At 31.9% G+C, this 15,578-nt stretch overlaps 1 protein-coding gene across 3 annotated transcripts in view; it reads left to right on the plus strand.

Annotated features, from left to right (window-relative positions):
• The window catches only part of LOC106463588 (POU domain, class 6, transcription factor 1-like), a 50,677-nt gene that overhangs the window by 14,979 nt on the left and 20,120 nt on the right, over positions 1 to 15,578 (plus strand). For all 3 annotated transcript variants that reach the window (XM_013923633.2, XM_022391120.1, XM_022391119.1), the window contains exons 3-6: positions 1,856 to 2,051; positions 2,300 to 2,607; positions 4,082 to 4,196; positions 8,146 to 8,313. In XM_013923633.2, the coding sequence (XP_013779087.2) occupies positions 1,856 to 2,051; positions 2,300 to 2,607; positions 4,082 to 4,196; positions 8,146 to 8,313 (787 nt within the window). The remainder of the gene's footprint in view (positions 1 to 1,855; positions 2,052 to 2,299; positions 2,608 to 4,081; positions 4,197 to 8,145; positions 8,314 to 15,578) is intronic.

Below are 15,578 nucleotides of genomic sequence, written 5' to 3' on the forward strand. Positions count from 1 at the left end.
GTTGCTTGTTCATAAGGTAATCTTTATGCATGTTTCAGGAAGTAAACTGAAATTATTAGTGCATTAGAATAAACCCATCAGTTCTAACCCGTAATATTCTGTTCTTTTTTTTTCTGTAATATATTCCTTATGATAAAATCAGTTATGTAAATTCTTGTAATTACAGCTGTGTATTATAACAAACTAATTTTAAAAAGGTAAGTATGTATATAGTACTGTACATGTAGGTAGACAATAAGTTAAAACATGAAACAATCCTCTACCAGGTATTCACAGTTACTTAAAACACATTTTTTTCTTTTCAAACTCTTTCATATTTCATGAAAGACTCAATTACAGTTTAACATCTTCCACCTCTACAGATATGCACAATAGGACATTTAGTAATTATGACAACAACTTGTGTCACATTCTTTATTGTAATTATTACTCTAAGGTACGCACATTATTATTTCCGACTTCAGATTTATTTGTATAACATGTTTTGTTGTTTTAATGTCTTTGGTCTATATATATGTTATTTTTTCCAACTTTTGGGGCAACTCTTCCTAGTTGCCATTATAATGGGTTTATGTCTGCATTTTATTGCCTTCTCACCACACTGCTATATATGATTTTGCTTTTGACATAAGAGAACTTGTAAAAGAGGATTGCTGCACTCCTGTTTGATTTCTAGATTGGTTTCCTTCAGGATTTAAAACAAATTTTTGCATCTTTTTTAATATTTCAAATGAAGATTTTGTGGATTCTATAACTTCCATTGTTAATCTTCTCCTGATGTTTGTAATTTGGGTTTTCTTCACGGAGCCCTTAATTATAAGCATAGTTTTCTTCCATGTAAAGTATTTCGTATGTCATTAAGATCCATTTACTGGTGCATCAGATTCTGAGATTTCATTAGGCTTATCATTGGGTTCTGTAGAATATTTTTTTGTGGTTTTATTTGTATATGGCTTTTTTTACCATTATTGCCTCCCAATAAATGTATGCCTTTACTTCCTTCTTGTCTTTTGATTGACTTCAGAAGGTTTTTAGAGCCAGAAGTTACTGTACTAGTCATATGAGGATGGATTTGTGATGGCTTTAAAAAGGTCACAAGATGGTGCGAGATGAAAATGGGCTTGAAAAAGGTCACAAGATGGTGCGAGATGAAAATGGTGGAAAGACCTCATTGATTAGCTTTCAATGTAAATAGTATTTAATTAATTTTAAGTAGAAAAAATTTCTGTTTAAGAAATTTCAGTCTAGGAACATCGAGTATAAAGTATTCCTTATAAATGGTAACCATGTGTCCTTGGTCTAGTTGAGAAACTGACATCACATTCGGAGGTTAGGTTTGATGGTAATATAAACCACTTAAATATATTCATGTTTGTTAGTCAGGTTTTACAACACACATCTGTATATGAACCATCTTTTATGTGTTTGTGTTTTGTTATGAACACATCAAAATGTTCAATTATTTTTTGACGTGAGTAGTATAGGAGTTGTTTCTTGAGTTGGATGATGTTTCAGTCTCTGTACTGAGGACTTCTGCTTGGAGGCCACATAAGAAACATGGCAGGACTAGTGTATTAGAAATTTCAACCCAGCAATTTTTACTTTGTTTAATATAAAATACAAAAATAACTTTTTATAAAAAGATTAATAAATTTAAAGGAATTAATAGGTGATAAACATGAAACAAGAGACTTAATCCTAGTTTTAGGACTTTAGTTTGTGAACAAATTTATGGAATAGATGTACCTTTTTTTGTAGGAAACAAACAACTAGCAGTACTATAAAAAAATTGCTGTTGTATTTAAACCATCTCATACTATTATAATGGAAACATTAATTTTTCTATACATTTTAGCATTATGATGGACTAGAGTGCAGTCAACAAATGCCATCCATCTCCATTGCAATCAATCCCTCAAATGGTTTACCAGCTGGTGTCATCACCATGGGTACTCCAGCTGGTATTGCTGAACAATTGATGGTTGCTGTCCAGAATGCGAATGGTGTTACCTCTGTTGATCCTAACAATGCTATGAAAGGAGAGAGCTCAGGTAAGACCAAGAAATGTACTGATTTCCTTTTTTCACAAGTTACAGTTTAATAGGGATATGTTTTACTATTACCTGACTACTGTAATTGAACTGAAGTGACTTGAATGTACACTCTTAAGTGATTTTTACAATTAATTTTACCAGTTAAGAGAACATGTCAATTAGAACAAAAGTATATCAAGTATCCAGTTTTTGAATAAGAAAGTTTATAAAGAATACTTTCATCTTGTGATTTTTTTTTTCCTCAGCTAATGCACTACTTGCTGCTAAACTTGGCAGCAATGGTATTGGAATAAATGGTTCTACTGCTATGATAAATACACCTTTTGGTCCTTCACCTCTTGCTGGAGTCGTGGGTCTGACTGGTCATCCTCAGGTGCCATCATTCGGTATTTCTGGACTTGCAGGTATTAATATGGTCAATCAGTTAGCTTCAGCCATACCAGGTTTACAAGCCACAACAACCCTAGCTAATAGTGGGGTAAGCACTGGCCTGACAAATGCAACTCCTGTTGCTCTTAGTGTTGCAGCCAATGGTCAACCAAATCTTCAACAGGCAAGTAATCAATGAAGGAAAGCATTTAAGGCTTACAGATATGTGGCATGGTAATTACAGTCAAGAGATAATAAGCTTTTAAGTTGTTTTTGTGTGTGTGTGTGTGTGTGTGAATACCCTCTTATTTCAAGTCAAGTTGTTGATGATTAAAAAAGTCTTCTTTTGATCTGTTATCTTGATAAGAAATATAATTATCACTTTATTCCCTGCTAAATAGAATAGGATAAGGGGTCACAAGTTTTTGTGGTTGTTAAAACAAATGTATTCTTCAAGATTCATAATAGGCCCTTGAAAACTAGATATTTTGTTTTTATTTTCTAGGACCTCAAAAAGTCTGTGAATTCCAATAAAACCTGTTAGGTCATTGAAGAGCTCAACATGGTCCAGTGGTTAGCGTGTTTGATTATGGATCTGAGGGTCCATCATTCATATCCCATAATATGAAAAGAATTTGCACTTTGCTTTTTGGGGCTGTAGTGTATTATAAGGGTGATGGTCAATTACCACTATTTGGTTAGACAAGAGCACCCTAAATGTTGATGGTGGGAGCTTTAGATAAGCTGCCTGCCATCTGCTTTGTCTGTTCAAGATTAGGGAATGCTAGCACAGATAGCCATTGAGTGACTTTGTACAAATATCCGTAAAGAAAAAAAGATGTTATTAAAAAGCTCTAACATTTTTTTTTAATTTTTGAAAAAGGAAGAAAAGCAGTATATTAATTTCTGATTGAAATAACTGAATTCTTACCGATATGATTTATTTATGTTTCAGTGTTTGTTATTTTATTAATCGTTATGCTTCTGTGGAAGAAAAGGAAATTTATGTTAAATGCTCGGTATCTTTGCACAAGATTTAGATCATATGCTGACTAAAACATTTAGACCCAAGGTTGTGTTCTTGAAGGGTCAAAGGTATTATCCAGCTTTCAACAAAGAGAATGTTATCTCTTCCTAATATACATTATAAAAGTTTTTAAAAGCTACCTTAATTGAAGTATTAGATTGTTTTAGAATCACGATCTAAACAGTAGTGAAGTATGCAAATGTAATGTAGTAGGCCTAAATACATTGCAGTTAATGCTCTTATTATATCAGTTCAAATATTAAAGAAACAAGCAGAAGCTGAAGTATATAAACCTGCACGAAGTAATAACAAAGATGAACTTTTTAAAACCTATTTACCCTAAATATTGAACTATAAGAATAATTTAAAAAAAAACAAGAATTACCTAACTATATACCCTAATTTTAAAATCAATGTATTAGAAAACAGAGGTGTGTTTTTTTTTTCTTTAGTATCATACCTGTGAAATATGTAAAGAAAATAAATAAATATATTAAGATACTACAGTGTAGATTCAGTAATAATGAATACTCAAATTGATTCATTTTTATTACTACTGTAACGTTTGAAAGAGTAGTAACTACAGCAGGCAGTCATATCATTTTGAAGATCCTGTTGTTCTTTTTGATAGATGATACCACAGGCAATTGCCCAACAAGTTGCTGCAACACCTCAATTTATCTTGGCAGCAGGCCAGCCGATTCAAGGCATCCAGGGAGCTCAGTTGCTCATTCCTACATCTTCAGGTAGATGTTGGTTGTCAGTTTGACACATAAGATTTTTGTGATTGTTATGAAAATTACAGTATTATTTAATTATCACCAGATAAAACACCATTATTTTTATGATAAGCATACATTTAACATCATCTTTATCGGTGCATGCAAAAAAAAAAAGACATAATACATTGTTATGTTCAAATATTTAAACTAAAATCCACCCAAACATTGAACACATGAAGGAAATTTGTATAATGATGGTCAGGTATGTGGCTGTAAGAAAGATAGTAAACATTTTGATAAAAATTATAACTCTTTAGGATTGTGCTAGTAGGTTTGATTTTGATATCTTTATGTGAAGAGATACAGATGTGGATAGAAATTATTTGATACTTTAGTATCACTGATGATGATGCAAATGTTCAAATAGATGCCAGATAAATTATTTTTTATCAACACAATCAGAGTTTTATCAACCACATTTCTAAAGTAAATTGTTTCAGAGGTAAATTGCCATCTTCATTGGATTACAGTATTGAAGACTTTAACTCTTTGACACCCAGATGGGTGCATCATACTTCAGTTGCACCATTGAATTAAAAAAAATATAGAAAACATACTTGAAGTCATTTTTCCACACTCCACAAAAAACAAACAAAAAATTTTCAGAGTTGAAGTGTTGTTCAATTTTATAGAATTACAAATTTTAATTTGGGGTTCATTTCAGCAAGTTCCCAATCAAATCGTTAATGTTTGAGAATTTCTTTGGCATAATATGCACTTGTAAGCCCCCAGGTGGAAAGTCATAATAGTTTTGAACAAAATAGTGTTAATTTCAATACAAATGTATATTTTTAGTCAATCACCCTTTCTCATGGGGTGAGGTGATTACCTATATCTTAACTTCAAAAAGTCATAATATATTGACCTGAACAAGTCAAGAAAGCTCTTTTTCTATTGATTTGAATTGTAAAAGCAATTATACTTACAGTACACTTGCAACTTGCATAGAGGTTGGGAAAAAGTTCTAAAAGTTTAACCCTAGAACAACTTCTGCTACAGTAACTGTCCTGATTTTTTTAAAGTTTACTAAAAGCTTGCTTTATCATTTTATACTTCATTTGAATTACAATGTTGAAGTATGTTTGGAAAAGAAATTTTTACTGTGGAACAAGATAAGGTAGGCTTAAATTTGATGACGAGGAACCCACTTTGAGACTAATAATGGTTGGAGACGGCTTGAATGGGTAAAAGAAAAACTTTAATATAAGTTTAACATAACAGCAAATGTACAACGTTTCCACGCTGATTTTTCCAAGCCCGTTCCATTGGCTGTGGTTTCCCTAGGTAGTAGATAGGGACAGTGGGAATCTCGTTAATCAGGTACCTGATGATGACAAAACCTTGTCTAAATGTTGTACATTTGCTGTTATGTTAAATTTATATTAATACCTGATGATGACAAAACCTTGTCGAAACATTGTACACATTACCCATTCAAGCCGTCTCCAACCATTATAAGGTAGGCTTAGTTAAAATCGCTTTGCACTCATGTTCCATTTCATTGAAAAGGCTGTTGTGTTAGGCTGTATGATCCTAAGTAAATGTGAATGGGTAAAGAAAAACCTCTAAAAAAAAATGTAAAAACAAATACATAAAAGACTGTAAGTTGTGTTTAAAAACTCCAATATTTATTAGATGAAGTCTTCTGATTAACAATTTAAACAAAAAGTTGGTCATGCTTATATTTTTGCCATGGTAAAAAAGTCATTTTTATTGTACAAAAGTTATTGTAAACTCGGGAAGATATAAAAAATAGATAACTAAAATCTGTAACAAAGGTAAATCTTTAATTGTTTCTTTAAAAAAAAATATTGCCATAAAATTTTGTCAAAATTTCAAAGATGTGTATTTACACAAATATGTATAAAATTAAGATGTTTGATTTGCTGAAGCTACATAATCTGTAAAAAGTAATTTATTTTCACAATGCAATTTAACAAACCATACAACAGATATGTCATTTTGACACACCTAGGTCTCAAAGAGTTAATCTGCAGCCAATCCTTAAAATTAATTTAAAAAGTCTAGAAGAATGTTTCACCTAAACAAGAATAATAATTGGAGTAACCACAAAAAATAATAATGATAATGTCAAGTTATAAGCTATGAGACTTTTAAAAAGCTAAATTGACAAAAATAAAACGTACTTGTTTATTTATTAACTTTTTGTCCTAAACAGTTGAGAAAAAAGTATGTGCAGGACAATTTTTCAGAATATTTTTTGGTATTCCAAAACACCAAGTTTAAATTCTTTTCGAATTATGGCTTATAGTCTCCTCGTATGTTTGGGTTCGACTGAAATTAAAACTTGCACGTGCCTTATAATTAATAAGTTTAGGAATAATATAAGGAAGCCATGTCTTAAGTTTTTTTAAACTGACAACTATTAATTTAGTCATGATTTAAGTCAGTATCTAATTAATGAACTAGCTGAATAAATGTACAGATTGTTTATAGTGGAAGATTTATGATGACAAATTTCCATTCTAACAAATGCAGTGTATGTGTGTGTTTGGAGCATGTTTTTTAACCAACAAAAGTTGAGAATTTCTGATTGAATGGATGTCATTTTTTTTTAACTTTTCAGTTGATCTGAAACATTTGAAAACAAAGCCACTTGACAAAAATATAGGTTAATTTCATGCAAGAACAAAATTTAGCCTTTTTTCTTATTAAGAACAAGTTTAAACTGTTGGTGATATTTTTTTCAGCAAGAATCTTTTCTTTGAGAACTTAACAGTTTTGATTATAGTAAATGATTCTTTGTGTGTTTTTTTTATCTTAATCTCCGAGAAACAAACTGTTAAGCATGTGTTAACCAAATTTAGTGCAAGAGAGATTGTATTTCAAAGAACAGTTACATTTTACAGTAAAACAAGCAAGCAGAAACAAAGTTTGTATTGTATATTAATCAAAAATGATAATGAGAAATCATAATGGCAATATTTCAGTTGCTTGGATTGTTAGAACAATCAAAAATAGTAATAATTGTAATCTTTAATTTTGATTAATTATGGCTATGTCACAAGCTCGTATGTCGCAGTCTTTTAGTGTTGCACTCAGAGTCTAATTAAAAGTTTTTTTATCAATGTATGTCAGTATATCTGACAAGAAAACAGAGTTTACAGATCAAGTTTTTATATTGTATAAGTTGTAACTTTGAATTAAAGAAAAAAGAAAAAGTTTAAAAATTCCCAATACTCGTTTTATTGAGTTCCGTGACGTATCTGATTTCTTTATCTCACAATTTTCTAACATCAAGAAATAGGCTGCTGTCTGTTCCAGCTAATTATGGACTCCAAGAATACATACTTACAAGCAAGAATATGAAATGTGCATCTCCTGTCTTCTTTTTTTGCTGAGATATCAATAAATCTGTTAAACCTACCACAGAAGCCCCTCCCCTCTCTGACTTTTTAGATTGTTTGCTAAACAACTTAATATGTTTTATTGTTATGCTTATAACCAGTAACATTTTTTAAGTTTTGGTGGAGAGAGGATTCGGTTGATAGGAAGTGTGTATTGTGTGATCACCGCACTGCTGCTCCGAATGGCTGAACAACTTTCTAATTTTTATTATTTTCAATTATTCCAACAATCCAAGTTTCATATGAGAATAATAGATTAGTTGAGTGTAATTGATTAAGAGCCTGACAGTTAATCCATTATCAATTCCACTAATTGCTCAGCTGTAATGATTGTGCCTAAAATATTTGTAACCAGTTCTAGAAATACAGATTTGTTAAATAAGAGAAATATATTGACATCATTGTTGTTAGTGACATTTTAAGTATCTTTTATTTTCATTGATCTCAACCAGTGCTACTCCTCTGATTAATTAATTGTACTCTGTTAATTTTCTTTTGAAGCATATGATAATTTTGTTTTATTAAATAGCATTTTTTTTTTCTAGGTGTTGCTATTCAACAATTAATTACCATTCCAGCATCTCAGTTTGCTGGAAATCAGATAGTGCAAATGGTAGCCTCTAATGGTCAAATTTTTAATACAACTTTGTCAAATCTTCAGTCGCTGTCCCAGACATTTCACATCCCTGGCATCTCTTCCACAAATACAGCAGGTTTGTTTATAGTTCTTTAATGTCAGAGCAAGTTGGTCAAAGAATTATATGTCCCCCTAGTAGTAGAATTCTGTAGAGTTCTTTTTTTTTGTCTCTTCCAAGCTCTGTTAACCCTACTGAGACGGATCTGATGGGTCAAAGGCCATGTCATCACATTTGTAGACTTACATTCAAAATTTTATTGAACTACTATTTTATGAATATATCTCAATAAGTTTGGTATTAAGTTGTAGATAGATTATAATTCAAATTTTAGTATTATGAATTAGTTAATTTCTTAATTTAAAAGTAAATATTAAAAAAAATTCTAAATATATTGATTTTTGTGTGTGTGTGTCACATGGTATGTCGAATGCAGCATTGGTTCAGATTAGATATTTATGATTTCCAAATACAAAGCCTATAGTTTCTTATGAATTAGGAATTCAAATTACCGATATTTGACATGCTAGCATATAAAATAAAAACCTCCTATCTTTTCTATTTGCTGAGATATCGCAACATTTAGTGAATCAAACACAGTGGTCCTGCCCACCTCTTTCCATTTTTGGAAATACTTGCTTATGTAAGCCTACTTCTGTCTATGATGTGTGAATAACCAATTGAAAGCTCAGAATGTCCCCCACATGGTTCTTTGAGCCTCTGTGAAGTATTTATACGGTAAACCCTTTATTTTCATGGTAGCTTTCAAGTGGTAAGGTGGGACATTATTGAGCTAAAAAAAAATCATATTTTTTTTAGACCCAAATACAGCTTAGTTACTAAGCCTGATATATTATAGTGGAATTTTATGGTATTTATATAGTAATTTATGATTTTTTGTTATTTCAAAATGCATATATAAAACCTAAAATATATTACACTTGATGCCGCTTATTGTGATCACTTCGGGACACAGTTGCATTGATAACAATAACCAAATGATAATGTTAACCAATGAAATAAAAATTCAGCAGTTACAGTAATGTTTATTGATATAGACTTTTTTCCCGTCACGTTGTGACCGTCTTATATATACAAGACTAACACATATCTAGTAAACGCTAGAGCATTCATGAAGGAACAGGATGTTTCTAGAAGAACGTGGCGTGATACTAGTCACGTGACCTCGCTGACGCAGTAATACGTATGCAATCAGTCGGGAGGAATTCTTTTAAAATAGATACGACGCTTTGGTCACTGGTGCGATCATATTTAAGTACACAAGTTTTAACAGTAAAGAAGGTGTAGTTGAGAATGATCACACCAGTAATCGACACCTTGTACATCTTTTTAAATATTCTTCCTTACTGTAAAGCATGGCAAGATGGTTAGAGAGCTCGACTCGAAATCTGTGGGACGTAGGTTTGAATCACTGTCCCACCAAACATGCTCGCCCTTTCAGCTATCGGGGCGTTATAATGTGCTGTTCAATCCTGCTAGTCATTGGTAAAAAGTAGTCCCAGGACTGGCGGTGGAGGGTAATGACTAGCTGACTTCCCTCTAGCCTTTCACTGCTAAATTAGGGACGACAATGCAGATAGCCCGAATTAAACCTTATAGTAAAAGCTGTAACTTGTAATAAAATAATACCTATAATCAGTAAGAAAACTTAAAATGAAGCTATTAATAAATATGTGTTTAGTTCGGCAAACAAATCTTATTTTGTCATAAAAGTAGTAATACAAATATTAGAGAAAGTGCAAGGTAATAAAATTATATGAAAATACAAAAAACAAATTAGCGTTACCGCCTCTATAAACTATATATTTGCAAAATATAGATGTCAGGCCGGGCCAGGAATTAACAATAACAAGGAAAATGTAAGGGAGATCGAAGTTAAGTAAAGAAAGAAAGTAAGTTCAGATATCAGTAAATTATAAGTAAAAAATATTCAGAGTAGAAAGCGAAACGTACTATAAAAGATAATGAACTATTTTGCTTTGAGTAGACTTTGATTAGTAGCTTAGAAAGAAAAATTACATTTAATAAGTTAAAGAGGACAGCGTATATTAATAGGGTTAACTCTTCAGTCTTCATACATTATAATTTATGTAATAACTGATATGTTTGGTTATTAACTTGTTATCCAGTAATTTCTGTTTATGTACTAGACTGTGAGTGTTATTAATATTAATAGTAAATACTAGTACTACTTGTATTTTCGAACGAGGGTTGAAATTAGTGATGTGATTGTATAACTTGTATTACTATTAATTATAAATATATGGTGATGTACATTTGTATGTTCTTGTTCTCTTACTTAGTCAATCTTACTGAATTATAAATAGTAAGTAGATTACTGAAATACTCATACTAATAGTAACAGTGATTAGGCTAGTTTTGTAGTACTACTAGTAGTAATATTACTACTAATAATAAACATATAATTTATAAATTATAAAACTTTAATAATAGTACCAGCAATATAGTATAGTAGCCTTAAAAGTAGAAAATGACACTGGATACCACTTATTGTGATCATGGATAATGTTATCATTTTTATAATGTTATCAGTATTACTAAGTCCTGACCAAATGTATAAAAATACATAGGAAAACCATCGTTTATTGTAACCAGTGCTTCATTTTTTGTTATCACTTTTAATCAGCTTAACCATCTCAAGGTCAAGTGATCTGAGGAAGGTTCACCATAAAATAGGGCATGGCTAAGTTGTTATTAAGATCCCCTACACTCTTGTGTTTCCTTTCCATAAATACAGTTCCATTGTTTTTGTTCCTTCATGAAAGACAGTGCTCCCACAAATTTCAATTTTTGTTAACCTTCTTTAATAATGGAAGAAGTGCACAAGAGAATGTAAAGATCTAACCCTTACAGAAAATGTTGCCATTTCAGAATGCTACCAAAAATGGGGCAATGTAATGCAGCAGTGCAATTAAAAGTTTCCCATCCTCTTTTGTGTAAAAGTTGAAAAATCGAGCTGACATTGAAAGGGGAGCAAAACAGAATTAAAACCTAAACTGTAAGAGAAAGCGCAGTGGAAACATGACCAGGTCAAATCATCATTAAAACTTTAGTTTAATAATGTTCGTGAACAAGATGCTTGTGTAAATGGACCAATGATGTGGCAGAAAGCGGCATACAGCACAGATCTGGTGAGTTTCATAAACAGTATGAATATGAAAGTTTTACTTGAATTGCTCTGAAAAAATAGTAGACAGTCAACTTTAAATGAATTTTTCTAATTCTTGTTTTAATTGTTTTTCCTTTCTTTAATTGTTTTTAAATATGTCAATAAATATAAAAATCCAGCTTTCAAATGTTTAGATAATATGTTTGCCACTGTGTGTAATTGAACTGAGTATTGTTGAGGCGAGCACGTGAGACGTTCGTTGAGAATTATAGCGTTTGTTATAGTGCGACTGTTGAAATAAAGTGTATCGCAAAGTTATATTCAGAAAGAATAAACCAGTTTTATTTAAGAAAGGACTTGTGTCGCTAAAGTTTCATCGGAACGAATTTACGGAAAATTAACTAACGAACGGAGGCGTAACAGTATATATATATATATGGCTTTTTGAAAGGTAGACCATTGACCTTTTTACATCTGAAATAAGTTGATGAATAAAGTCTTACCTTTCTGAACATGTTGAAAGTGTTTTTTATTGTTTTTTTTTACGTAAATACACATGTCTACGCTTGTTAGTTAAGAAGAAAATAAAATCTTAAACCTGTCTTATAACTCACTGCGACATCAGCTAATTACCTTTGAAATATAGCGGAATATAAATATAATTTAATCGCAATTTAAGGAAATGTGAAGCTTTGAAATTATTAATTTTTATTAATCTAATTTCCATATCTTTCAATAATTTATTATCATAAATCAACTTCACATGCTTCCATATCCCCAAGTTTTAGAGTGTGACATGAATAGATACCTAAAATGTAATACATTTATAAATTGAATACCAACTTTCTCTGACAAAAGCTAAATTTGATCATAAATGTGCGATCGAGATTGACTTTTTTGTGTGCTTTTGAATAGGAACTAGGTTACAAGAAATACACTAATTGAAAAATAAAATGCTTTATAATTTGTAGCAGGCTAGGACTGCTTGCTCAAATTATTTTAACAACGTTGAGTTTTATACACTACTGAAAAGTTATAGTATTTGTTTAAATGAAGAGTGGAAGTAATATAAATAAAAGAATAAAACATAACAAGTAATTGACAAAAACTATTTCTTATGGTATAGAAAGCGAAACTTGAACTACAATGGTAGAAAAAATAATTGCATCATCCAATTTCTTTCGCAATTTTCTTGCTTCTTGTAACATTTTTACGAGATTGTGCATTTTGGAAGTGCCAGAATTTGTGTAACATGGTTATGGACATTATATTATTCTATCTAAGGTGATGCATGATGTTAAAGTTGCACTCATGAAGTTTCTAGAGCTACCTCCTTTCTAGCCTTCTGGGATGCGAAAAATTACCAGCTACTTCAATGCTACATGATCAGTTAAAGATGGAACATCTAAAAGTGTAATGAAAATATGATGTGGTTCAACACTCAACTGAAAGATACTCAGACAGAGGATACAAGTTTGAAACCAATTATTCAAAGGATCAAAAATAGTGCTGAAAAAAAAACCTCATGACAAACAGTCGCTCCGAATAAACCAAAGACAAAGATGTACTTGGCACAATGGAATTCATTATGCTTACAATTAGGGCTTGTTACGTCGGAAATAGGAAGCTATTAGCGGACAGAAACAAGAACTACAGTTGTTACTTACACAGTCTCTATTTTCAGAAGCACTCTGTTATTTCCACCACCTTCCAACTACTGGACATTCTGGTGCTAAAAAGACATTGAAGACAGGAAGAGAATGATTCTAGTGGTTTGGGTACTAAGAATCATGTGAGCTATGCTTTGAGCAAAAATGCCCACGAAAGAAATATCATGGACAGCTATAGCAGTATTGTGTTGGAGTACTTACTACTTGAGAGAATTGCTGTCAGTATACTTCTTCCTTTACCACAGAATAATAATGGGAATAATTACATCGTGGATTATTTCACTAATTGGCCACAAGCATATGCCATTCCTGACCAGGAAACAGAAACTCTAGAAAGGAAACTCATCAGTAAATTCATTTTAAGATTTGGGGTACATATGGAAGTCACTTAGATCATGGATGGAACTTTGAATAAGCCTTGTTTGAAAAAAAATGTCAAACCTTGGAATCAAAAAGATCAGGAAAAGAACCTTTCATACACACTCAAGTCAACTATCATGTGGATAAACATCAGGAAAAGTGAGATCAAGATCCCATACATGTTATCAAACAGTGGTACACGAAGCTATAGGCAGCAACACAATTATTATTGATATTTTGGAGATAATTCATATTGCCTTTAACTTACAGGCAGTCAAAACCAAAGATTAACCATATTTGGAAATATAATGGCAAGAAAACGGCCAACTCGTTAAGTTTAGATAATACTCTGCTAGAGCCCAAGAATTGGCGGTGGGTGGTGATGGCTAGCTGCATTCTTTCTAGTCCTTCACTGCTAAATTAGGGACGGCTACCGCAGATAGCCGTCATGTAGCTTTGCGTGAAATTCACAACAAACCAAACTAAAACAAATAATATGCAAGATAAAAGTAAATCCATGTGAATTTTTCTAATTTATGTATTAATTCAATTCGTTTATAAAAATGTTTTTTATGTTAAAGGATTTGTTTGTTGCTAAGCGCAAAGTTACACTGTGTGCTATCTGTGCTGTGCCTACCATGAGTATCGAAACCCGATTTTTAGCGGTGTGAGGCCTTAGACTTACAGCTGATCCCCTGGGGGGGCATGTCAAAGTGGAGAGGCAGATTTTATTTTTGCATATGATTGGTGAAGTTCGGTCTCTTTGTAATCTCGTAGCTTCCTGTAGCATGTAGGAAACTAGTACAATATAAAAATGCCAGAATTAGTTAATCAGTTAAAGTTTTCTTGAGTTAGTGAGACTATTCATCAGTGATTGTATTAATAAATTGGCCAGTTGGCGTGTTTGTTATAAACTGATTAGCGAAAAACATTCGCAAATTAGTTTTTGATTACGCTTATTTGTGAATTAGGCATACAGTTAGTCTTCGAATTTGTGTACTGTTGTAAGTGTGTATCATTTCTGGTACAACACAGCCGGAAACATGAGCGTTTTGTAAAAAGGTGTTAAGAGATGTTTTGCTTTAAAAATGGTCAAGAACAACTATAATTAAGTGTTGTTAAAGTAAAATAAAGGTGACCAAATAGATTGCCTGAAAAAGAAATGTTAAGCAGATCAATTTCTGAAGACAGGCATAGAAAATTATAAATAAATAGTAAGTATTAGAAAGATTAGGGATAAATATTAAGAGTTCATATCACACGAAAAAAAATTCTGACAAGGAAGAAACCAATGATTGTAGATCACCGATTCCAGGATCTAGAGAACAAACCAATGATCGGAGATCACCGATACCAGGATCTAGAGAACAAACCAATGATCGGAGATCACTAGTTCCAGGATCTAGATTTATTCCACAAGGTTGAACAGTATTTAGATTAACAATCCAATAAATTTTTTTATCTCTCTATTAGCTTTAGTTTTAAAGTCGGTTTCAATGCCGATGAGAGTAACATTGTTAACTAAATAATGACCGGGTTGGTTAAAGTGTTGAGCAACAGGAAGATCTTTTTCGGTGTTAATAGAAGACTTATGGTTATAGAAACGTTCTCTAAGACTTGTTTGGGTATGTCCTACATACTAGTGATTGTATTTTTACACTGTATAAGGTAAATGGTATTCTGTATTCCATAAGTGATTTCTTTAGAAATTTTTAAGTTTTTCCGGTTGTACTTGTCAGAAAAAGAGGCAGTAGTTTTTATGAACTTGCTGGTTTGACAACGAGCTTTATTATATAGATGACAACCAATCTTTGGTGAGGTGTAATTCACTTTTGCATGAACAAGAATATCTTTTAGACTTCTGCTTTTCCGGAAGGAGACAACTGGAACTTCAGGAAGTAATCTGTTTAAGGCAATCATTTAGTTGTAGGAAATTAAAATGTTTTTTTTTCAGAATGCGCGAAACGTTTCTGAGTTTAAAGTGATAGGTTATAGCAAGATGATTTTTTTGCACAAGTCATGTGTAAAATTTCGTCCTTTAAAAAGACAGTGACGTCAAGAAAGTCAATTTGGGTAGGAAAGTAATTAAAGGTAAAATTATTGTTTTGTGAAAGGTGTTTGCATATGAGATAAATTCTCCACGGGTTTCAAGTAGTACTTAA

The sequence above is a fragment of the Limulus polyphemus genome, unplaced genomic scaffold (assembly GCF_000517525.1).
Source record: "Limulus polyphemus unplaced genomic scaffold, Limulus_polyphemus-2.1.2 Scaffold1442, whole genome shotgun sequence".
NCBI classification, from domain to species: domain Eukaryota; kingdom Metazoa; phylum Arthropoda; class Merostomata; order Xiphosura; family Limulidae; genus Limulus; species Limulus polyphemus.